The following is a 25,068-nucleotide window of genomic DNA, read 5'->3' on the forward strand; positions in this document are numbered from 1 at the left end:
GAGTTGGTCTTACTTCCAGGCAAGTGGAATTACAGTTTTGCTATGCAACGCTGTACATGGCTCCTCTAAAGTTAATCCTAACCTCAATTACCTGGAAGTAATTCCCATTGAATTCTATAGGACCTAGGGTTGTTTCCAACATTAGTCCTACTAAGAAGTCCCATATGACTGCCTTAGGTCCATTAATTTCAGTGGGTCTACTGTGAGTGGACTTTCATTGAATTCAGCCCTAAATTCTGAGTAGACATGGTTAGGATTGCACTGTTAGACTGCAGTTATAAGCATTTATTATTAATTTATTATTAGGTTTATAGCCCACCATTCCTGCCAGTAGGAGCCTGCTTTCCAATGAGCAAGGTATGACTTACTTCTGAGTAAACCTGCTTAATATGTAACCTCCCAATAGAAATCAGACAGCCATTGCCTCTATTACCCTTTCAGCTCCTGTTGATGACCTTCCTTGTTCAGCAAGCTTTTAAAGGGGAGAGCTTTATCCCAGTCTGTGTCTGTGTTGGATCTGAAGTCATTTTTCGTATGGAGTTCCTTTTAATTGTTTTTAAGGTATAGGATTATTTTCACATTTTTTTATTGTTGATTGTTTCTTACCGTGAAGTTGCTTTGAGGGATTTTATGGGAAGCAATTGATAAATGGAATCAAAGAAAAATAGATACAGTAAATATCCATTTTAAATACCAACATGCCACATAAGCCAGATTGATTTAAAAAAATAAAAATCTTGTATTTCCATTTAAAAACAACCACTTTACAACTCAGGCCACTTTACAACAGTAGTATAGTGGCAAATTCAGGGTTCCTTCATGTTAGTCCTAGCCACACCCCTCCCCCCTTTCTGCTGAGGGGTGGAGAATGAGATCCTTGTTAATGCCTTCCCCCACAATAGACATCCCTAGGAGCCAATAAGCATGAAAGGGGAGAGTGTTAGCTACTGAGAAGACTCTTCTCAGTGGCTGACTCATCTGCTTTCACTTAAGGAAGCATGTTAGAAGACTCTTCTCAGTGGCTAAGACATTCCCCTTTCATGCTGATTGGATCACAGGACACTGGAGACATAAGAGACCCTGCTGGGACTGTGCTCTCAAAAAAGTAAAGAGTCTAAGACCCCCCAAGACCCTGGACAACTACACCCCTGCTTTAGAACATATTTCACAATCTCAAAGGTCTAGAAAATTCACCAGCAGAGATTTGGGGAGGAAGGGGGAAACTGGAGGCTAAAAACACACTTGATTATTTTTCTGCCTGTTGTAATAATTGTATTGCGCTGTGCTAGAAGCTGTATGCTTTTCAACTGTACATTGATTGCTTCTTTTATATCTTGTGTTGCATTTTATTGTCTTATGATTTGCATTCGTAGCATTCCAACTGGAATGAAATACAATATTATTTTTATTACTCATTTATTTTGGAATTGCTTTTTAATAAATTTTTAAAACTTTTTTTTAAACCAATGTTTATTACCTTTTTTTAAAAAAAAGTCTTGAAAGCTTTTTAAAAATGTTTTTTAAAGAAGTTTTGTTTTAATGTATTTTAAAGTCTGGGTGTTTTTTTTTTTTGATGTTTCAAGTGTTTTTAGTGCTTTTGTTTGCCGCCCTGGGCTCCTGCTGGGAGGAAGGGCGGGATATAAATCAAATAATAAATAAATAAAATACGTTATTAGATTTATACCCCGCCCTTCCTCCCATTAGGAACCCAGGGCAGCAAATATAGGAGCAAAAACGAAGCAAAAATACTATTAAAAACCAATATGAATATTTAATACTGACATGCCGCGGGCCACCTGAATGGAGCTTGTGGACCACTGATGGTGGCACAGATCCACAATTTAGGAGCGCTGATCTAAAGAAAAAAATACATAGCCTTGATTTCTTTTGCTGTTTGGTGTTTCCTCCACAAGGGGGCAGCACAACACAACCAATCCATACAGGCTTTTTAAAAGAAAGACCTGGCTTTGGAAAAGCCACCTGTGGGAGATCAGACATTCACGCCTTACAGCAGGTGTGGGGAGCTGCCCGCCCTCCAGGTGTTGCAGAACTACACATCCCATCATCCCTGGCCATTGGCCGTGCTTGCTGGAGCTGATGGGGAAGGGCTCAGCGCCTTGAATGCAGAAGGTCCCACGTTCAATCTCCAGGTACTGCTTTGAAACCTGGAGAGCTGCTGCCAGTCAGTGCAGACAGTACTCAGCTAGATGGACCAATGATCTGTCTCTGCATAAGGCGGCTTCCTATGTTGCTAGGATGGCAGCTGTAGTCCAGCACAGTGGTGGCTCCATCTCAGTGGGGCAGTGCTTCAGCACCTTGGACAGCTCCTTGAAACTAAACCCCAGAGCAGATTCCACTGCCCCACTGACCTGGAGCCCCCTGCTAACACTGGTTCGGCAACATCTGGCGGGCCAAACCTTCCCCAAGCTGCATTATAGTATGTCTCCAGTGCTGCTGCTGCTGCTCCTCAGAGTAGACTCATTGAAATTAATGGACACCACTAACTTCGATCCATTAATTTCAGTGTGTCTACCTTGGTGGAATTGAGTTGGAGACAATGTTATGGGTTGAATCCAACTGAGTCCTACTCAGAGTAGACCCACCAAAATTAAAGTACCTATGTTATGTCCATTAACTACAGTGGGTTCACTCTAAGTAGGGCTAACACTGGATCCAGCCCTATGTCTATATCTAAGACAGTCTTTCCCCAGACATCCACAAGTTTTTGAATCATGACTGAAAACATGCTTGAAAAGACTTTCTTTTCGGAGTGTATTAAGGATACACAGGGAGCTACCTAATACCAAATCAGATTAATTGGTTCAGTATTGTCTACACTGACTGGCAGCCACTGTCCAAGGTTTCAGAAGGGGGACACTCCCATCCTTATCTGGAGATGATAAGGATTGAACCAGGGACCTTGAGAAGACTGAGGGGAGATAAGATAGCTGTCTTTGAGTCCTTGAACAGTTGTCACACAGGGGAAGACTGGAGGCATTCAAGAGGCAGCTGGACAGCCATCTGTCAGGAATGCTTTGATTTGGATTCCTGCACTGAGCAGGGGGTTGGACTTGATAGCCTTGTAGGCCCCTTCCAACTGTACTATTCTAAGATTATACAACCTTCTAAGATTACAGAATAGCCTGTCCAGGTTTGGATACTGCTTTCTGCTTCTCTGTCCTTGCTAGCGCCTTCTCCCGCAACAACAGATGTTCCTCGGGGCTCCTCAGTGTGAAACCTACTGAGAAGAGTCTTCTCAGTGGCTGGCTCACCTCCCTTTGCTCTGATTGGCCCCAAGAGCAGGAAAGGAGAAGGAAGCATTTTAGAAGACTATTTTCATTGGCCAACATACTCCCCTTTCATGCCGACTGGCTTGTAGGATGCTGGAGACATAGGGACCCTGCTGGGACCTGGCTGCTAAAAAAGTAAGGGGTCCAAGACCTCCCAAGGCCCTGGATGACTACACCCCTGGGTGGGATTTGGGAAGGGTGGGCTGAAGGAAGAGACTCGTAAGGCCTCAGATCACCTCCTTGGTGGGAGTATGTGGCTCCTTTGGAGCTATGCAGGGTGCTGTTGTGGCCTCATGCGTACTCAATACAGGCAGATCAGAATTCATGCAGCCGCTCTGTCGATGAAGGGGTGGAGCCATATAAATAAGCAGAAGTCTTGGTTTTCGATAGTTGCCAGTGAGTCGTGAATCTATGGACTAAGTGGCATGTAAGTGGTGTAAAATAAATATACAGATCAAAAGGTGAACACAAGAGTACACTGCACCCACCTTGGGATCATAGAATAGTAGAGTTGGAAGGGGCCTATAAGGCCATCCAGTCCAACCCCCTGCTCAATGCAGGAATCCAAATCAAAGCATTCCCGACACATGGCTGTCCAGCTGCCTCTTGAATGCCTCCAGTGTCGGAGAGCCCACTACCTCTCTAGGTCATTGGTTCCATTGTCGTATGGCTCTAACAGGAAGTTTTTCCTGATGTCCAGTCGAAATCTGGCTTCCTGCAACTTGAGGCCATTATTCCGTGTCCTGCACTCTGGGACGATTGAGAAGAGATCCCGTCCCTCCTGTATTTGACCACCTTTCATGTACTTGAAGAGTGCTATCATATCTCCCCTCATTCTTCTCTTCTCAAGGCTAAACAGGCCCAGTTCTTTCAGTCTCTTACAATAAACCACACTCACAGCTTATGTTAGCCATTTTTTTGAGCAGAAATTTTTTAGAAAAGCAGCCTCTTACCTGACGTTGCTCGGGAATTCTCAGTCTGCCATCTTGATTCAAATGGCATCCAGTTGTACCCAAACCTAGATGAAAACCATTGTGCCACATTCCGGTTCAGTCTGCTACCTTGATTCAAAATGGCATCCAACTGTATTGAAACATAGGGAAAAACCATGGTGCAAAATTTGGTTACGGATTCTTAAGGGGTGTCCAGATGCATGGCAATCAGACAGACAACTGTCCATAAGTACATAGTAAATTAGATTATCTCGGCTGGATCAGACTGAACTCCCATCTAGTCCAGCATCCTCTTTCTGATTACCATGAGCTAATAATAATAATAATAATAAATTTAATTTCTTCGTCACCTATCTGGCCAATGGCCACTCTAGGCGACTTACAAAATTGTTAAAATACAATTGATAAAATACAGTAATACAATATAAAAACAATACATCTGCAGCAACAATATTAAAATTGGGCAGGAGGCATTACAGTTATAACAATTAACCCTCCCCGGATACCCCGAAGGCCTGCTGAAAAAGCCAGGTCTTTAAGGCTTTCCGAAACACATTTAGGGAAGAGGCGTGCCGGAGATCTTGTGGGAGGGAGTTCCAAAGAGTGGGGGCCGCCACTGAGAATGCCCTCTCTCTTGTACCCGCCAATCTGGCTGTTTTTGTTGGCGGGATTGAGAGAAGGCCCTGTGTGGCCGATCTTGTCGGGCGGCATAATTGGTGGCGTTGAAGGCGCTCCGTGAGATAAACTGGGCCGGAACCGTGTAGGGATTTAAAGGTCAATACCAACACCTTGAATTGGGCTCGGAAAACAACTGGTAGCCAGTGTAGGTCGAACAACACTGGTGTGATGTGATCTCGGCGGCGACTATTCATAAGTAGTCGAGCCGCCGCATTTTGTATCAGTTGTAATTTCCGGACCGTTTTCAAGGGTAACCCCACGTAGAGCGCACAGAGCTTGGAAAAGTTACTTTTTCAAACTACAACTCCCATCAACCCAATCCAGTGGCCATGCTGGCTGGGGCTGATGGGAGTTGTAGTTCAAAAAAGTAACTTTTCCAAGCTCTGAGAGCGCATTACAGTAGTCCAAACGAGAGGTGACCAGGGCGTGTACCACTAGTGGGAGCTGGTGAACAGGAAGGTAGGGTTGCAGCCTTCGTATGAGGTGTAGTTGGTACCAGGCTGCCCGGCTCACTGCCGAAATCTGAGCCTCCATGGACAGCCTGGAATCAAGCACAACCCCAAGGCTGCGGACCTGGTCCTTTAGGGGTAGACTCACCCCGTTGAACTTCAGGTCAATGTCGCCCAACCTTCTCTTGTCCCCCACAAGTAGTACCTCGGTCTTATCAGGGTTCAACTTCAGCTTGTTCCTTCCCATCCATCCACTCACGGATTCCAAGCACTTGGACAAGGTCTCCACAGCCAACTCTGGTGAAGATTTAAACGAGAGATAGAGCTGAGTGTCATCCGCATATTGATGACACTGCAGCCCAAATCTCCTGATGATTGCCCCCAGCGGCTTCATATAGATGTTAAATAGCATGGGAGAGAGGATAGAGCCCTGTGGCACACCACAATTGAGAGGCCAAGGGTCTGACACCTCCTCCCCCAACGCTACCTGTTGGTACCTGTCGGAGAGAAAGGAATGGAACCACTGTAATACAGTGCCTCCAATTCCCAATCCCTCCAGGCGAAGCAGAAGGATACTGTAGTCGACAGTATCAAAAGCCGCTGAGAGATCGAGGAGGACAAGAAAGGTGGATTCTCCCCTATCTAATGCCCTCCTCAAATCATCTACCAGAGCGACCAAGGCTGTTTCAGTTCCGTGACCAGTCTTGAAACCCGATTGGTATGGATCCAAATAATCCGTTTCATCCAAGTGTGCTGACAACTGGTTGGCCACCACTCGCTCAATGACCTTGCCCAGAAATGGTAGATTTGAAATTGGGCGGAAGTTATCGAATACTTGGGGATCCAAGGAGGGCTTCTTTAAGATGGGCTTTACAATTGCCTCCTTGAAGGCTGATGGCATCACACCCTCTTTCAAGGATGCGTTTACCACCGCTTTGATCCCCTCGCCCAATTTCTCTCTGCAGCTCACAAGGAGCCATGAAGGGCAAGGATCAGTAAGACAAGTGGTTGGCTTCACAGATGAAAGCACCTTGTCCACTTCCTCAGAAGGGAGAAGCCGAAACCGATCCCAATTTACCGGCATGCAACTGGCCAACTCTGGTTCATCCACTGTGTCCACGGCGCATGGGATCGAGCTCCGTAAGTGTTCGATTTTATCGGCGAAGTGTTTTGCTAATAAGTCACAGGAGGCCTTTGACTGTTCCAAGGGTTCCTGAGCAACTGGACCGACCAGGCTTCGGACCACCTGGAACAGCCTCCTGGGACAGCACTCCGCAGACGCAATAGAGGCAGCAAAGAAAGCCTTCTTTCCTACCTTTATTGCCACTTGGTAGGCAGCTACTGCTGCTCTACCCTGTGTCCGGACATCTTCGGAGCGGGATTTCCGCCACCGGCGCTCTAGTCGTCTCACCTCCTGTCTCAGACTACGCAACCGCGGTGTATACCATGGTGCTAGCTGAGTTCTATTCAGGGGGAGAGGACGTTTCGGAGCCACCCGGTCTAATGCCCTGGTGATCCCCACGTTCCACTCCTTCACCAGGGTTTCGACCGGGCGACCTTCAGCAGGTTCCAATTCCCCAAGCGCAGTCAGGAATCCATCCGGATCCATCAGGCGTCTGGGGTGGACCATTTTAATAGGTCCTTCACCCATGCGGAGGGGGCATGGCAACGAGAAGTCCATATTTACCAGGTAGTGGTCTGACCATGACACAGGAGTGGCAAGAATCACTCCCAACTTCAGACCACTTCTCTCCTCTCCCAGGACAAATACTAGGTCGAGAGCATGACCGGCTACATGGGTGGGCCCAGTATTACTTAGGTACAGTTCCCAGGAAGCCATGGTTTCCAGGAAATCCCGAGGGGCTCCTACGAGAGTGGCCTCAGCATGCACGTTAAAGTCACCCAGAACTAACAGCTCTGGGGACAATCCCCGTACTGCCGAGATCACCTCCAGCACCTTGGTCAGGGAATCTGCCATGCAGCGGGGTGGGCGGTACACCAGCAAGATCCCTAAACTGCCCTTCGGGCCCAACCTCCAGTACATACAATCAACAAATTGAGTCCTATGGAGGGGAGGTCTGGCAAAAACCAAGGACTCTCGATAGATGACTGCCACACACCCTCCCCGCCTTCCCACCCTCGGCTGCTGTGCGTAACGGAAACCTGGCGGACACATGGCCTCAAGAATTGGAGCAGAGGCTTCGTCCAGCCAAGTTTCCGTAATACATGCCAGGTCTGCGTGCCCATCCAAGATCATATCATGGATGAGCGAGGTTTTCTGAGCCACAGACCTGGCATTACATAACAGCAGTCGAAGGTCGGTAGGAACCTTGCGTCCCCCAGTTTTCGTCTGGTTCTGAGCAGACCCGGAACATGGGATGGATATAATGCATCTGTCCCGTGTTCCCGTATTCCGGCGTGGTCTGCTAGCAGCACCCTTCCAGCGCCTGCCGCCCAAACTTCCTATAACTTGGCCCCCCACCTCCCTCTCCGGCTTGCACATGCCTCTATCCCTATCTGCTTATCAGCAGGCCACCCACCCTAATAAAATTAGTCCAGAGACCCGCCTCCGTACCCTATAGCAGCAGTATTTACTAATTTAAAATAAATTAATTAAACCAATTAATTAATTAATTAAACTAATTAAATTACATCAAATTAAATTAATTAACTAAATCAATACAATTCAGTCCAATTCACATTCATACACATTCACACATTCATACAACTATACATCCATACATACACCAATTTAAAACAGGAACTGGGTTGTGATAGCCGGCCAGAATAGTAGTTGCAGCCGGCCACAATGATAGATCAGAGCAAAAGCATTGAAGCTGTAATAACAGGTCTGTGGAATACTTGCTCCGGGTCAGGGCAATAAGGTCCTAGCCAACATGGGCGGGCAAGTAACGGCAACGACGACAGCACGATGGCGATGTAAATAGCATCCCACCAACAGCGCACCCCGCGATCAGGACGGCCCACAGCAGCAACGATGGCGTCAGGCAACAGGCAAACGGCAAGCGGCACAGCGACAGCAACACAGGGCCGCAACGCCCCGATGCCCCAGCAGCGGCCAACCCGCGATGGCAGCCACAACGCACGAGCAGGAAGTCCAGGCAAGCAGGCAGGCAGGGCACAGCCGCGGCAAAAGAGAAACAACAGGCCCCGGGGCAGCACAACCCCCAGCAACAAGCAAGCAAGCAGGGGCCGCGGCGACACAAGATGACGCAGGTCACATGCGACGGCAACAGCAACGGCGTCCCGACCACAGCAGCAAGCGACAAAGCTAGCTAGCTATTTTCAGGACAAGCTGGGCACGAAGGGGTCCCCCCAGGTCCTGGTGTTTCCATGGTAGACTGCCACTGAAAGTGGAGGTTTCACTTATCCATCACCGCTGCTGTATAGCCTTCAAGAGGCCTCTCTCCATGACTGCCTCACCTTTTTATAGCCATCCAACTGACAACTGGCATCAATCCTGCATTGCATAAAGCCAGCATTTTCTTTTGCCTAGCCTGAATCTGCTAACAATCGCTTCTGTTGGGTTGTAGTGTCATGGGAGGGAGAGAGGAAAGACTGTCATACACATGTTCTCTCTCTGTCTAGATGTAAAACCACCAGCTGTTCATTATGGTTATGTTAGTTGGTGGTTCCGCATCTCTCTGTCCAAGCGATTGGGCCATTTGGTAGGACTACATGCATCCTGTTCTTGTCGGGGCTTGCAGGGGAACTGGGGACATTGAAGAGCCCCTTCCAAGCAGGCCAGGGAAAGGCAAAAGCCAAAGGCAGAACCTTAAGGAGTCCTGCTGGCTGAGCTCTGGAGGATATTGTCTCAGCCAAGAGCTGAGGGCATCTGTCTCAGGGACCAGAAGTCAGATTCCTCTTTGGGTGATGGAACTGAAGACTCCAAACTGGAAGGCTTTCAGGGTCAGCCTAAGTCTTCTGGCTCAGAGGACTCCACTGCAGAAGACTCAGTGAGGCTCCCACTTGCCATTGTGCAGGGGACTACTGGAGAGGGCTGATCCCCTTGAATTAAAGCACCGCCTTCTAGTGCAGACAGGGCTAACAATTCGGATGCAGCAGCTGTTACTACTATAGAGGGCTCACACACAACAGGGCTCTGTGTTGCCAGAGCACAGCTGAGCATCGTACCCTGAGCCTCGCACCACACCACAGAGCAGGGCAGCCTAAGGCCTTGCCATATGTATTCAGGTCAGGCCTATACCACCATTGGCCCTTCCTCCTTGAGGTGCTGGCTGTATTGACTTAAAGGTCCCTTCCCTCTCTCCAGGATCATTCCCCACCCAAGACACAGGAAGATGAAGCGTCCGCAGGCACACACTTTGCTTTCCCAAGCGATCTGGGCAAACGTTAGGTCCAGTAGAATTAATCTGAGCCTTGGAAAGCACACAGAGCTGAAAGAGGAAATGGGAAAGAGCGTCGCTCTTCTCAACTTCCTCCAACTCTATGTACCTTTATAAGGGAGAAAAAGGAAGGTAATTACCCCCATGTCAGGCTCTAGCCAGGGGAGTCCACATCAGAGGAAGACCAGGAGGCTCCGGTCTTGCACCCAGCCTTGGCTCAGGAGAGGGACCAGGGTCTGATGACAGGGCCAAGATGGGCCGTCAGCACCGGGGACATGTTTGGTCTCTGACATCGAGGCTGAATGGCCTCCAAGCCCAAAGGAGAGGCGTCACCTCAAATGCCACATGGAGACCTGTCCCATCCGGAGAAGTGCCTGACTACAGGCCTGGACTCCTCAGGAGTATAGGCCTGGCTGCAGGTGGTCAATGGGTGTCAGCTGAGGTTTGGGGTGTGGTTCCAGCCGCTCCAGCTTAAAACAAACAGTGCTAGGCTGCAAAGGCTTTAGGAGTAATGTGCCTGATCTGTTTGCAAATTGAGGGTTGACTCCAGACCTGACCTCTGACTGCTTTGGACCTAGCTTTTGCCTTGCCCCTGACCTGTGTCGCTTATGGACTGATTGGCTTCTGACCCTGGACTGCGCCGACTGCTTTGTACCCAACCCCTTTGCTGTTGTGGTAGACTCTGACTTTGGACTGTCGCTAGATACTGCCCCTGCGCTGCCCTGCCTTGTGTTTCGGCTGGGAAGTCTCTTGCCTCTTTGGGAATCTGGTGAGAACAGGACTCCTCATGAGCAAGAAAGCCGAGAGGGGAGAGGATTTCAGAAGCTGTGTGGGCATCACGGGAAGACTGCAAGGGCCCCCTTGTGCCCACAGGCACCATGTTGGTGATCCCCTGGGCACTGACATTCTATGCTGGAGGGGGGTGTTATTGGGGTGCATCCTCAGAGGAAGGCAGGAGAGCTATGTCCTCAAGTTGGGAGAGCTCAGAGGGAGTCCTCCCCTGAGAGAAGCATGTGCATTTCTTCTGCATCTGTCCCAGCCACAGGTAGTGTAAGGGGCTGGGTGGGTGGGTGGCTGGGTGGGTAGCCAATATACAACAAAACAGTTCCTTCAGTGACAGCTCAGCCCCGTCCAGCTTGGGAACAGGCTACTTTGTAAGTGGATTTTTGACTTTTTATTTAGATGAGTGTTTTGGGAATGGCGCGGGAGGTGGTGATGCTCAACTTGTGAAACAAATCGTCAATCCTAAATTGATAGGTTTGGTCAATTGTTATGGTGCCTGCAAATGGCCACGTGTAAACCAACAGGTCTGCAACCCCCAATATTTGGAGAGTTATTTTGAATTCATTCTCTTGTCCAATGGCGGCTGGTGGCTCTGTGTCAGCGGGGCAGTGGAATTCACTCTAGGTTTGAGTCTGAATGTTCAGGACTAGTGCCCAGAGTGAATTTCACTGCCCCCGCTTGACATGGCGACACCAGCCTCCATTGCTCTTGTTTCCCCCCTCCAAAGCCAACTTTTGCTTGGACCCCTGTTCCCTCAGTTGTGCGGCCCACAACTGCCTAGACTTCTTGCTGGTTTCCCTCAGACCCACACATCACTCCTTTTATTCTTTCCTGCATTGAGCAGGGGGTTGGACTTGATGACCTTATAGGCCCCTTCCAACTCTATGGTTCTACGATTCAAAGTGCATTCCTAAACTGGGTGATGTTTTTGGAGGATGAGACAGTGCAATGTTCCAACTCCAGCTATTATTCCGAGAATAATTTCTGGATTTCAGCCAGGCATCTTCCTTTGGCGATCTTCCTAATCTATTTTCCCCCTTTTAAAAAATCCTATTTTCTGTTTATTTATTTTTCCTGTGTGTTCTGAGTGGGGAAGGTAAAGGACACTCTCAAAGGGTGGTGAGTGTGTGTGTGTGTGTGTGTAAGAGAGAGAGAGAGATGAAAAGGAACAAGCAATGTGATGATCCCAAGCTGGCTCAATTTACCCCGGCATGATTCCTGTGCTTTCCGCAGCAGGCAGGCAGGGGAGGCTGGAAAGAAAGGTTCTTCATCCTTGACCTAATTTTTTTTTAAGTGCTGGAAAGGTTTTGCACCATGAAGAGCTGTGTGAAATGTTAACACTTTCCCAGTGACTTCCTCTTGATTCCAAAATGAGGAACCTGACATGTGAAATGCCTGCCCCCAATGGAAGCTGAGGGCTGTAATGAATTTGCTCTGGGATTTAGCCCAAACTGAGCTCCTTGAAAGTTAGGACTAAAACCTGAAGAGGATTCATGGCCCCACTGACAGAGAAGCCACCAGTCTCCATTGGGGGCAGGCATTTCACATGCCAGATTCCTCATTTTGGAATCAAGAGGAAGTCATTGGGAAAGTGTTAACATTTCACACAGCTCTTCATGGTGCAAAACCTTTCCAGCACTTAAAAAAAAATTAGGTCAGGGATGGAGAACCTTTCTTTCCAGCCTGGGGGCCACATTCCCTTCTGGACAACCTTCCTAGGGCCTTATGCTAATGGTAGGTGGGGCTAAAGGCAAAAGGGAGGGGCAACAAATGCAAATTTTACCTCTGCGCTTGCACACATAGTCAATCTTTCATCCAGGCAAGCAACACCCTTGGGGGAGGGGGTTGCACATTACTGTAGCTGCAGATATTAAAGGGTCCAGTTAATCATTTGTCAGTATGGTCCCGTTAATTCTCTTCCCATGAAAACGTCACTTGTTGCCCTGTAAAACCAACCAACCGAATTTTAAACCAGGAAGCGACAGAACTGTAGCCCGCCGTAGATCTCTGAGGCAGCCTGGGAGTGCTTTAATATTTTTTAACGTTTTAAAAAATTAGTTTATTGATATAATTAAGAACAACTCAGATCATACATTAATTTTTCTGCACTTAAACATACAAATAAATAATCTGTTGTCGTTATTTGGTCACCTTTACGAAACCCATTCGTTTTGAAAAGCTTTGTGAACCTTGCTTTCAGTCGTCCGCGCTGGTGTACGTAAGAAAGCCCCACTACGCTGCAACTAACGTATTTTAACATTTTTGTCCTTTTGCAATCTTCAGCTTCTGCTTCAGCTTCTCTGTTAATGCCAGTTGCCAAACTTTACTATACCACAACGAAACAGAGATACAAATCTTTCCAAAATCATGCAATTAATGCCTGGGCTGCAACCAAGAAAAAGCTTGTTCATCCTTAAGAGCCTGGTTTTCATTCAAAAACAAATGTAACAGGGCTCGTTCTGGGGGTTTGTGTATCACTTGCTTTGTAATTTTTTCCCTATTTCTAGCAACAGCAGATCCCAAAATTCAACAACCTTAACATATGTCCACCACATACAGGGGAAAGAACTCTCCTCTAAGCATCCCCTCCAGCACAGAGGGGAAATGGTTTTATTAATATATGACAGCTTGACAGGAGCAAGATACCATTTTTTGCACTATTTTTTTTAACATCAATTCCTTTGTGGCCTCTGATATTGAATGGTATGGAAATTCGGTCCACATGGATGTCCATTATTGCTTCATCTATCTCTGTATTCCATCCTGTTTCCCACATTCTTCTCCAACTGTCTGGTGAGCCCATATCCCTAAGCAAAATCGGTGCATCAATGCAGTATACTAAACCTCTACCTACATCATCTGGAGACGGCAACAGACCCTCAAATGGCGTAAGGTCTCTCATAGCTTGTCTCCTGATATCAGGTCGCCTTATAAAACCCCTAGCCTGATACCAAGAGTGCTGTAATTAATAACATGCCTGCTGACCAGGCACACTGAGGACAGCTGTTGGCCACCTTTCCCCAGAGATAAGCCATAAAAGCTTTTGTGGGCTGAGACAGTTATGCGTGTGGCAACATGCTTCAGATCCACTCCAGATGTGCGGGCAAAGATGGGAGGAATCTATAGCTCTGATCAGCAACTCAGTCACTCCAGAGACCTTTTTTTGCTTTTCACCCACCCAGAGACCAAATGTTTCTCTAATTACAGCAGGGTTGGACATTCTCAGGCTCAGAAGAGTGGAGGGAATATTGCCATCCAGGCCTCACCTTGGGCCTTTGAAATCTCCACAGACCACACCCCACAGGCCTTGCTTTGTACCTTCTTTGAGTCTTTTTTGCCTGACTAAAATGTGTCCTTGAATTCTGATAAGGCCCCTTGCTTGCCAGGATGAAGGATAGAGAGGCATGTGCATGTAGAAACTACTCTACTGTACAAAGGTTGGGCCAGTTACAGTATCTCTCAGCTGAACCTGCCTTGAAGGGTTGTTGTGAACATAAAATGGAGGCAGGGAGAACTATGTATGTCACCTTGAGCTCCTTGGAGGAAAGGCGGGATGTAATAAAAAAATAAATAATCTGAATCAACATGCATAGGATTTATTATTTTGCATTTGTACTGAGCTAAGCCTTGAAGCAAGGGCATCAAAATCATGCTACTGGACCCTACCTTACCTCACAGGGTTGTTGTTGTACAGATAAAGGAGGACAAACATGCAGGCTGCCTTGAGCTCTCTGCCTTGGGAAGGGCCGCAGCTTAGTGGAATAGCACCTGTTTTGCAGGCAGAAGGCCCCAGGGTTAATTCCTAGGTAGGGCTGGGAAAGACAGCTCACTTGTCTGAAATCCTGGAGAGCTGCTGCCGGTCACTGTTGACAATACTAAGCTAGATGGACCAATGGCAGTTTCCTGTGTTCTTCAAACAAATGTTGCTGTCAACAACCTCGCCACCACAGAGGCATTTGTTTTGTAATACGATTATCATCAGCAAAATGCCAACCCCTGTAAGGGTTTGGATATATGCAGAAGGAATTTTGTGTCTATGCATGCGCTGCCCACTTCAGGCAACCCCCCCAAATATTTGACCTTTCAAACACAGATTTTGAAGCCTGAAAGCATTGATGGATTTTGCATTATCTATCTAGTGATCTTATCAAAATAAATTTGCATGGCTTTACAGGATAGGGGAAGCCCGTAAAATGAGGGCTAGTCAAGCAAGATGTATCCGCTGTTGCTTATCTATTGGTTTATAAATTGTGACATTTACTAACATTTATCTAATATACGGATTATATTCTTATTTGTAAAAAGGATGTTCTGTTTATCACCCTGAGATATATATGTTGGTGCATTAATGTAGAATGAAGTTATGCACATTTAAAAATATATATATATTTGCCACTGCTGCAAGTTTAAAGCTAAAGAAAGGATCCTGAGCACAAATCTTTTCCACATCTACAAATGACTCCTTTCTTATTGAGCAGAAATTATGATCCTGGATCTGAAAGGCCATATCATTTTACTGCTTTCTTATTTTTTTTCCAGATTTTGGAGGCACCAATCAGATTCTGCCCCTCCCCGGACCAGAACCGCTGAGACAATCTGAACTGTTATTTTTCAATCATGCCCCCCTCCGCAATGTTCTGTTCCAGCAGCCGCTGAGAGCATCTGCCTGCACGTTTCAAACGTCTCTCTCCCCTCCTCTGCAAAGTGTGTGTGCTCTGCTCGACGCTAGGCCGACGTGACATGAAACTGCAAATTTGCTTGCTGGGACACTGAAAGAGCCTTATAGGCAACTTGAAAGGCGAACAGATTCATCAGGCTTTGGAAGACCTGAATCTGCTGTTTCAGTGGAGGGAAAGGGTTAGAATGATCCTCAGTTGGCAGATATATATTGATTTGGTCTCAAATAAGGAATGAAACATAAAGGATGATGAAAGTACAATTAGATCTAGACCCTGTTTTGTTTTGCCAATGCAACCCCAACAACAAAGAGAATTTAATGAACTGCATCAAGGCCTTTTTTGAGCCCGAGGACCGCATTTGCTTCTGGGGCCACATGCCAATGGTGGGCAGAGCCGGAAGCAGGAGTGGCGCAGGGCAATAAATGCAAATGTTGACATTGTACAGTAGGCTAGATTTTACAGACACGCACTCCTCTCTCGCCTCTGTCCAGGCAAGCCAAGAGGCATGAACAGAGTTCAAGGCCATATTTCACATCAGACAAAAACACTCAGGGAGAGTGTGAGGTAGAGCCAGTGAGAGGTGTGGCCTGGGGAGAAGGGGCGTGGCTTGAGAGAATTCTGAGGGCCAGACAGAAGTGCTTGGAGGGCAGTTTTGGCCCACGGTCCTGAGGTTCCGCAGCCCCGAACCGTGTGATTGTTGCGGCAAGATTCTTTTATGCTCGAGACTGGGGAAAGGTTCAAACCAGAGCTTGGAAGAATACTTTTTAAAAGTAATAAATTACAGTTACATGGTCCCCAAAAGTAGTAATTACCATTACAATTGCTCTGAAAGTAACTGATTACTTTTTCTCAAAAGTAATCACTACAATTACATTTGTTATTTAAAAAAAACGCCTCCAAGGCGCTGGCCTTCGCTGCTGCACATCCAAGTAGCCTAAAACAAAATTAAAAATAAACACACACATACAGAGGTAGTAGAATTATTCTTTTTATCCATAAGACTGGTAAGGGAGGTGGGGAAGGAGGCAGAGGCCACTACTCAGATCTTTGCACGTCAAACCAAGTGCCACACACACCCCCTGCCAGCAAGCATAATCTCTCTCATTTAACCACCTCCCGGACCCTGCCCTGCCACCAACTAAGGGACACTCACCCAAGCAAACATTTTCCCCTGAGATGGCAAAAAGTTAAAATACTGCAAATGCAGCACAGTAGCCAGAGAGGGTGGTGGAGGCCACTTTGTGTGCAACGTGCAAGCACAGTACAGGCGGGCCCCACTTATACGGCAGGTTCCGTTCCAGACTGCTGCCGTAAAGCGGAAATCACTGTAAAGCAGAACCCATTGAGTATAATGGGGCGCGTTGCACGAAAATGCCGCAAAAACGGCTTTAAAACGGGGAATTTCCCCTAATTGAAAGCTGCCGCATTAGCGGAACGCCGGAATGCGAAGCGCCGGTAAGCGGGGCCCTACTGTACACACACACACATTGTCATCTTTCGCCTCCACAGTTCTTTATCTCCATTCTGCTGCTGCCGCCTTCTCCTCCTTTTACCCATATTCTTGTCCTCCGGCTCCTTTTTCCCTCCACTCCATTCTTCACCACCACTGTCCATTTTTTAAAACAATTGCTTTCTCCACTCCACCCCATCTCACTCTCTGCCTCCTCCCCATCCACAGAGCATAAGGAAAGAGCGAGGCTGCACAGAAGCCCAGCTTGAGGCACATGATTTTCAGGCAGAAATCAGAGGAGCAGAAGACTTCCCTTGTTTCCGCCCCCCAAGTAATGCCCCAAAAGCAATGCTGGAAACATGACAATTACTCCACAAACGTAATAAAATTACTCCTAGTTCTATTACAATCAACATGTAAAGGAATTACCCACTCGTTCCTCAAAAAAGTGATGAATTACAAGCAGAACGGGAAGCGGAAATGGGCGATAGTGCCGTTATGGCAAAGCTTTTACAAGTCATTTAAGAGGGAGAGAAGGAAAGCAGTCATTTAGGGTTGTGTCTAATGTTAGTCCTACTCAGTGTAGATCCACTGAAATGGCAAGACATAATTTCTGCATTGAGCAGAGGGTTGGATGCGATGGCTTTATAGGCCCGTTCCAACTCTTCTATGACTTATTTAGGTTTATTAATTTCAGTGGGTTTACTCTGAGTAGAATTCACGTGGCTACAACCCTTCATATGTTTCAGCCGAATAGTGCAATAGGAATTAAATACTTGCGTAGCAAAGCACATTCTTCACAAGAAACAATATATATATTTGAGATGATATAATGTATATATACCAAATTACGAATGTTAGTAGTATTTTTTTCATCGTTTGGTGAATGTGCCTTCTTGAATATGCATGTTTCTATAAAATTGAATAAAAAAAGTATGTCGATAACATTGATGTATCCAAGGAAGTTCTCTTCACAGCAGACCCATTGAAATATTGGATCGTGTGGAACTCAGTTCTACTCAGAAGCAGTCCCATTGGAGTTAACAGGCCTATGTTAGTCAAGTCCATTAATTTCAGTGGGTCTACTCAGAGCAGGATGAGAACAGCCCACCTTGTTTCTCCTGATTTTAAATGCTGAATTTATTATTATTATTTATTAAATTTGTTATTTAAAAATTTATTAATGATAAATTTATTATTGTTTATTTGTTATTAGCTTTACATCCCTGCCTTCCTCCCAGTAGTTTTTAAATGGTGTAACCTGCCATGGGATCTTAAGGTGAAGGGTGGGTAAGAAATGTAACAAATTGTATTATTACATATTATTATGGTGCAATAAAATGTATTATTATGGTTTGCGTGTCGTATGTTGTACCCCAAAGTAGACCCACTGAAAATGAACGGACCTAAGTTAGCCATGGCCGTTCATTCCCAATGGGCCTGCTCATGTGAAGGCCTAACGCTGGAGACAATCCTACATTTTTATATATGTGTGGTATTTCTTATTTATCTATTAAATTGATATGCTGCCTTTCCTCCCAGAAGGAGGAATCGCCTCAGCGCTGTTTATTCATTCATTTATTTTATTGCTGTCACTCAGAAGTTCTGTGTTTCTTTTTCGTGCGTTTTAATAAAAACACTTTGATTTCGACGGGTTCGCACTTGATCGTGCGAAGCCGCCTCACGGGCGCGTGCCCGGCTGAGGGAAAGAGGCGGGCGGGCCTGAAGGGGGCGGGCGCGCGCTCACTCGCCCTGCGCGCGAAAAAAAAGGGGAGGCTGCTTCGCTCGCGTCTCCTTCGCCTGAGGAGATCTAACAGCCGCAGAAGCAGCCAGGCGCGCGCCGCCGCCGCCCGATAAGAGCCGTTGGTAGGCTGAGGGCAACTGAGGACAAGGCGGAGCGCGCGGTCTGGAGAGAGAAGGGAGGGGAGGCGCGCGCGCGCACTACGCTTCGTAGGAAAATCGCGCTCTTTTTGCGCCTGCCCTCCCGCAGCGCGCATGCGCTCTGTCGCGCTCTCCCTCGCCTTTCCCGCGCGGCGACTTCGTACCGCCCTCATTTCTGTTTTTGGGCGCTGGGGGGTGGGACTGTGTGGTAAAAGAGTTAATATATTCACGGAGAGCCCCACCCTCCCTCCCAACCTTGACGAATGAGGGAGGAGGAGGAGAAGCCCACTTTCACGTAGGAACTCCGCTCCGCACGCTTCCCCTTCCTGCACCGCCTTCAACACTCCCTTATTTCACCACACACACACACATCCATATTGTCGCGCGTGCTTGAGCTTTCTGCTTCTTCCCTTCGCTTGTGCTGGCTCCTCCTTTGTGCGCATGTGCAACTCACTCTCTGCCTTACCCCCCTCTCCGCCCCGTCCGTTCTGTGTACACTCAGTATTATCATTCTTCATTGTAGTAAGACTCGATTACAATATATTGGTTGGCGTCGCCTGCCCGCCTCCTCTCCGTCATCCTGTCCACCAAGAGCCCCTCCCTCCCTTTGACGCGTCGAGCGGTGGGCGGAGACAGCAGGAGGATTGGGGGCGGCCCAAGATGGCGGCTGCGGCGCTGCTGCTCCTGGTGACGAGGGGCCCGGCCCGGCGCGAGCCACAATAGAGAGCGCGAGCGAGTTGGGGAAGGAGCGGCCGCGCGCGCTCTCCCCCCGCTCTTTCTCTGGCGCGCGCTCTCTCTGTCTGTCTGTCCCCGTCCCTTCTCTCCCTCCCTCTCTCTCGTTGGTCCTCCTCAGCCGGTCTAGCATGGTGCGGGTCCGCCGCTGCTTGGCCCCCTCCGCCGCCCCGACCTGACCTCTCCTCTTCCTCCTCCCGCCTCCTCCGCGCCCGAGTCTCTTTCGCCGCCAGCATGGGCGAGAGGCTGGAGCTGCGGCTCAAGTCGCCCGTGGGAGCCGAGCCGGCCGTCTACCCCTGGCCCCTGCCCGTCTACGTGAGTCCGAGCGGGGGGCTGGCCGTCACTGCAGGGGTGTCGTGACGGGGGTGTTGGGAGCTGTCTCCTCTTGCCACAAATGTTGGGGGGAGGTAATTTGGTGCCGTGAGAGGGGAGGGGCTTTGAGGGGGTGTCGTGTCGTTTGGGGGATCCATTTTGGGGGGCTTGTTATTCTGGGGAGGGGGGTTGAGGGGCTGCCATGCTGTCAATTGGGGGGTTACTACGTGGAGGGGAGAGAGTTGAGGAGGGGATTCTGGGGGCTGTTGTGGTGTCCCATGGGGATCTTTGAAAGGCTGTCGTGTCATTTTGGGGTGTGCTTTGAGGGGGTTGTAGTGTGGAGAGGGGATTGAGGGGCTGCTGTGGTGTCATTTGGGGGGTTGCTGTGTGTGTGGGAAAAGAGTTGGGGGTGTTTGAGGGGCTGTCATGTCATTTGGGGGATGCTTTTTCGGGTGGTTGGTATATTGGAGAGGGGTGTTGGGGGGCTGTCGTGTTGTCATTTGAGTGGTGTGTGATGGGGTTGCTATGTGGAAATTTGGGGGGCAGTTTTGGTGTTTGGGGGATTTCAGGAGCAGTCCTGGTGTCATTTGGGGGTTGTTATGTGTGTGGGGATTTGGGGAGGGGGCATATGGCGGGCAGTCCTGGTGTCATTTGAGTGGGGTGCATTGGGGGGCCGCTATTTGGGGGAGTTGGAATTTGAGGGGCTTTTCTGGTGATTCCTGGTGGGGGTGTTCTAGGGTAGAAAATGGTTGTTTAAGGCACACCACTGGAGGAAAATTCTTAGGAGATTATATGGGGGGTGCATTGAATAATTTGCAGCCTATGTGGCTGGGGGGGCAGTTGGAAGTGTTAAGAAGGGTGTGGGGGGGAGGTTATATGTGAGGGACTCCAGTGGGGGTTATTTGGGGGGGCTAATGGGGAGCAGCTTGTCCCTTGACTAGGTGATATATGTATTTTCAGTGATTTATGTAGGAAATGGAGCTTCTGCTGGGTGAGAGGTATTATCTGATGGAACAATTCAGAAATGTTGCATATTAAGATGGTGTGTGCCAGGGCACCCCACTTGGGGCGTGGATGTGTTTTGTGAAGGGGAAACTGAAGTGGGAGGTAATTGGATGGGATTTTTTGGTGAGGAGATTGAGAGGGTGTTATGCAATGGGCAGAGAAGTCATTGCTGTATTTTCTCCCTCTGGAGGTTGCCCTTCACATCAAGAGCTTCGCAATCCTCCCTCCCTTTATTCGGATATGCGTGTGAGCAAGACTTGAGTACATTGTCCCAATGCTCCCCACTCTTCCTGGCATTGCACTTGAACCACACCAGCCTGCCCACCGCTCCAGCTCTGTCTCTGACCCACTCATCGCATCACACATCCCCATGCTTGGGCTTAACCTCCCCAATAAAACAGGGGCGGGAAACCTTTTCCCAACCTTGGGACTGCATTGCTTTCTCAGCAACCTTCCAAAGGCCACAAGCCAGCGCTGGGCAGGACTGCAGGCAATTTGAAAGGAGGAGTGAATGTAAATTTTATCTTTGTACGCTGGACTACTTTCTGCACGCACACCCCTCTCTCTCTTCCACCAGACAAGCACGAGGCATTATTGGTGTTCAAGGATACATGCCAGTCAAGCAAAAGCACTCAAGGTGCAGAGCAGGGCCAGTGAGGGATGTGGATGGTGAAGGAGAGTTCTGAGGGTCAGATAAAGAGGCCTGAAGGGCCGCATTTGGGGCCCAGGCCTGAGGAAAACCCACCCCGTTCTAACATTTCTACGGAATGGCAGTTTCTCTTCAAACTTTTTCTTAAGCAGTGACCCTGATCTGAAATTAACCCTCTCTGACCCCACTGTTCCAAGGTGTTCCTTCCAGCCACACTTGCCCTTCATCCTTGAGTGCTTGCCAGAAATATGTCCCTGTTCTATGTCCTCCATGCAATGGCCAGTGTTTTGATCTTGCCTTGAGAAACCCTCCTCAAGGTAACCACTTCCGTCCTAGCCTCCTGACCAGGACAGCTTCTCTGCCTGGGGAAAAAAAATCCCTTCCCTTTTTCTGCATGTCACCTCTTGACAAGCTGGTCTCTGCTTCTCTGCACCCACCCACTGTCTTCCCTTTTCGTTTCACTTCTGGGTTTCCCTTCCACGCGTCTTCTGTATCCTCTTTGCTTTCTGATTTCCTGCAGTTCCTGTAATTTGCTGGTGGCAGTTGCAGGCTCACATGGCTTTAAAAGGAAAATGAGACAAATTCATGGGGGATAAACAAAGTCTGTCAGTGGCTGGTAAGCCACGGTGGCTATAGGCTAACTCTAAACATGGGAGTTTCATATTTTTGAGTGCTGGTTGCTGGGGAGCCGGGATAAGATAGGGGCTGCTGGTTTTGTGCCCGGCCCTGTGGGCTTCCCAGAGGCATCTGATTGGCCACTACGGGAAACAGGAAGCTGCACTGGACGAACCTTCGTTTTGTTCCAGCAGCGCTGCTCTTATGCTCCTGTGCCTCATATTTATGTATGTTTATATGCATTTTATAGCGTGCCTTTCACCGTGCATTCTGACATTGTAAATCAGGGGTAGGGAATTTCTGGGGGACCAAATGGAGCCCTCTAAGTCTCCCTGTCTGCTCCTGGAGATGTTCCCTTACAGGCCGTGCTCTGCCCTCTTCGTGAGTGCTTTTAGCTGGCTTGGAATGGATCCTCACTGTGATCATGATGCCTCTTGTCTTGCGTGGGTGTGTGTAGAAACCTTTGACTTCTGCCTAGCTGCAGTGCTTTTGCCTCTGGCCTCTGTCCACCATTGGCATGCTGGAAGGGTGCCTATGAGGCAATATGGGCCTGGGGGGGGGGATAAAGAAGTTCCCCCACCCCTGTTGTAAATAAAAAGGTTCCCCCACCCCTGTTGTAAATAGAAAAGTTCCCCCACCCCTGTTGTAAATAGAAAGTCCTTCTTGCACTTTTCTTATCTTTGATAAGATCTTTTGTTGTGGAGATTGATTGCTTTCCCACCCATCAGAAACTATTGTCTCTCCATTTTTCCCTCTACACCAGGGATCCATTGTGGCCAGGTGCTATCCTGAGGGGGTGCTCCGTCGGGTAAATAATCGAATCTACTCAAGCTATTTTTTTTAGTTCTGCTTTTAGCACCTGATAATCTTCTCCTTTTACCTCCTAAATCCTTACTTGACCCACTGGATGTAATGATCACTGCCCCCCCCTTGACTCCATTCCTCAGGACACCGAGCTGTTGCCTGCCAACCTTTTTCTGTTCAGTCTTCCCCACCCTATCACTTTTTCTTTTTTGAATCCCAGACATTCTTTGCATCCTAGGCCTGCCAATTTCAAAATAATCCCACTTTTCCTGTTTGTGGATGACTCATTACTTGCAGATAACTCCCTCATCCACACCCCAAAATCCCTGTCTGTTGTAGCATTCTGGAGAGGCATGTTGAATTGCTATTGAATAATTAAGGGCTTCCCCCTCCCCCTCCTCTCTGTCTCACTTTTTCTCCTTCCAGACCTTTTCTTCTTCTTCCAAACACACCCTAATGTTGCATGTCTCCTTCACCTGACATTTGGACTCGTAAACTCCTTCAGAGAGGTTGTAGCATGGAATAAGTAATACTCTGTAGTTCAATGCATTATACAAAACTGATAATAAAGAATTAGATTCCTTCTGTGGTTTCAAACTCTAGGTAATAAGGGTCCTTCTGTTCTGAGGAAGTGGAAAACTGGCATATGTGCAGGAAGGAACAGATTAATAAAATAATTGTCAGGGTTCCCCCCTTTCGCTTTCTCTGCCTTTCCTCTGTTCTCTGGAATGGCTTTGGACTGAGATATGGAAGTACTGCATATGTTCCCATCTGTTTACAGAAACAATAACAAATGTTAAAGTCACATTCTAGCTGGGTTGAATGGTGTCTGTGTGTGTGGATCTGTGGGTTTCCCTTGGCTTGGGAAAAGAAACATCATAAAATGAGATGAGAGAGACAGGACACAAATTCAAGGAATGTGCTTCAAACTGCTGTTCCTTCCTCAAACTGATGTATTCACAAATTCCTGTCCTTGACTCCCTTTCAGTTTTCTCCAGTTATGATCCATGTTTGGTTATGTTACAGCAGATTGGCAATGACACCTCATTTCATTTTTCTAATGGCACGCCTGCATAGTATTTTAAACATCTCACAATTTTGGCTGCTTTCCCCTTTCTGTTATGAATCATAGTGTTTTGGGATGGATTTGACCCCGGAGAAATAAATTTGTGAAACCATAATGTGGTGGGCGCGAAAGGGAGAGCCGTTTCACATAGTTGCCATGCTCAAGCTGGGCTGGAGAGGATTGCGTTCTTGCCAGAGAATGAGACGTTGTTGTTGTTTTAAGTTGGCATGGAGCTATTTCACTATCGTATTTCTGCAATGTGTGTGGCATTTCCTCAGCTGCGTTTCCAGTAAGCTGCAAAATGAGGCAGGGTCTAAAATGCAGTGGCGACTGAGTGGTGTAAGGGATCCACACTGCACAGTTCAGCAGTTAAGGAACGGGGGGGGGGGTTCTTTAAGAGAGAAGGGCAAGCCCACCACATGTTAATGTTAGCCTTCGCCTTGTGTCATGTTGGGCTGTTGATGCTCCAGTCTCCAAAACATCCTGCCTATTTTGGAGGGTGCGCTATTTTTGACCGTCCTTTTAGGCTGTTCCCAGAGAGGAGCACATGGTAGTTAATGTGCCCTTTCCTGTTTGGGCGGCTCTGTGTGTGTGTGTGCTTGCTTGCTCATAATGCTTTCACAGAAATTGAAAGTGTAATTGTTCCCGGCTTAGTTTCTTTTCTTCACTCGAGTTATTTTCAAGCTTGATTTGTACACAGCCATATCTTATTTTTTAAGGATTGGCTCCAGTATGTTAATGTTTTCACCAGTGCATTTTTTTTGGAAAATTGTATTTGGGCTTACTTGTGCTAGGCTGGAGCAACACATTTTAAATAAAAATATTAACTGGGGGGGATTAATAATTTTAAGAGCATAAAGCCCTTTTTGTTTGGTGAACTGTGGTAGTGGTTGGTGTTTTTTTTAAGTATGTAAGTCACCTAGAGTCATTAATGTTGGATTGTATCCAGTTAAGTTATTCTCAGAGTAGAGTCATTGAAATTAATAGTCACAAGTTAGTCATGTCCATTAATTTCAATGACTCTTCTCTGAGTATGACTAATGCTGCATACAGCCTATACTGTTGTTGTCAGTGTTATCATTGTTGTTGGTTAAAGTGTAGACGAGGGGTTCCCAAACTATGGCCTCTGGATTTCGTTCAGGTGATCTCCAAAGTGCCTGTAAAAATAGCAAATAATCTAGCACAGTGCATTGCAATTGCTACAACAGGCCAAAAAAAGCATGAAGTACTCTGCGAAGGACCATCAGTTGTTTTCAAGTACTCCGTTGCACCATTTGAGAACCACTGGTATGGAATAAATGGGTGGTATTCAATGTTACTCCTACCCAGAGTAGACCCATTGAAGTTAACGACCA

At 47.6% G+C, this 25,068-nt stretch overlaps 1 protein-coding gene across 5 annotated transcripts in view; it reads left to right on the top strand.

The window, feature by feature from the left end:
• The first annotated feature begins 18,873 nt into the window (after positions 1-18,873).
• DOT1L (DOT1 like histone lysine methyltransferase) overlaps positions 18,874-25,068 on the top strand; it is a 97,039-nt gene continuing 90,844 nt past the window's right edge. For 3 of the 5 annotated variants that reach the window (XM_061600581.1, XM_061600582.1, XM_061600583.1), the window contains exon 1: positions 18,876-19,577. In XM_061600581.1, the coding sequence (XP_061456565.1) occupies positions 19,497-19,577 (81 nt within the window). In that variant the 5' untranslated portion in view covers positions 18,876-19,496. Of the gene's footprint in view, positions 19,578-25,068 lie in introns of all 5 variants that reach the window. The other 2 variants (XM_061600579.1, XM_061600580.1) reach the window with 1 other exon arrangement.

Source organism: Rhineura floridana, chromosome 18, assembly GCF_030035675.1.
Source record: "Rhineura floridana isolate rRhiFlo1 chromosome 18, rRhiFlo1.hap2, whole genome shotgun sequence".
Lineage (NCBI taxonomy): Eukaryota > Metazoa > Chordata > Lepidosauria > Squamata > Rhineuridae > Rhineura > Rhineura floridana.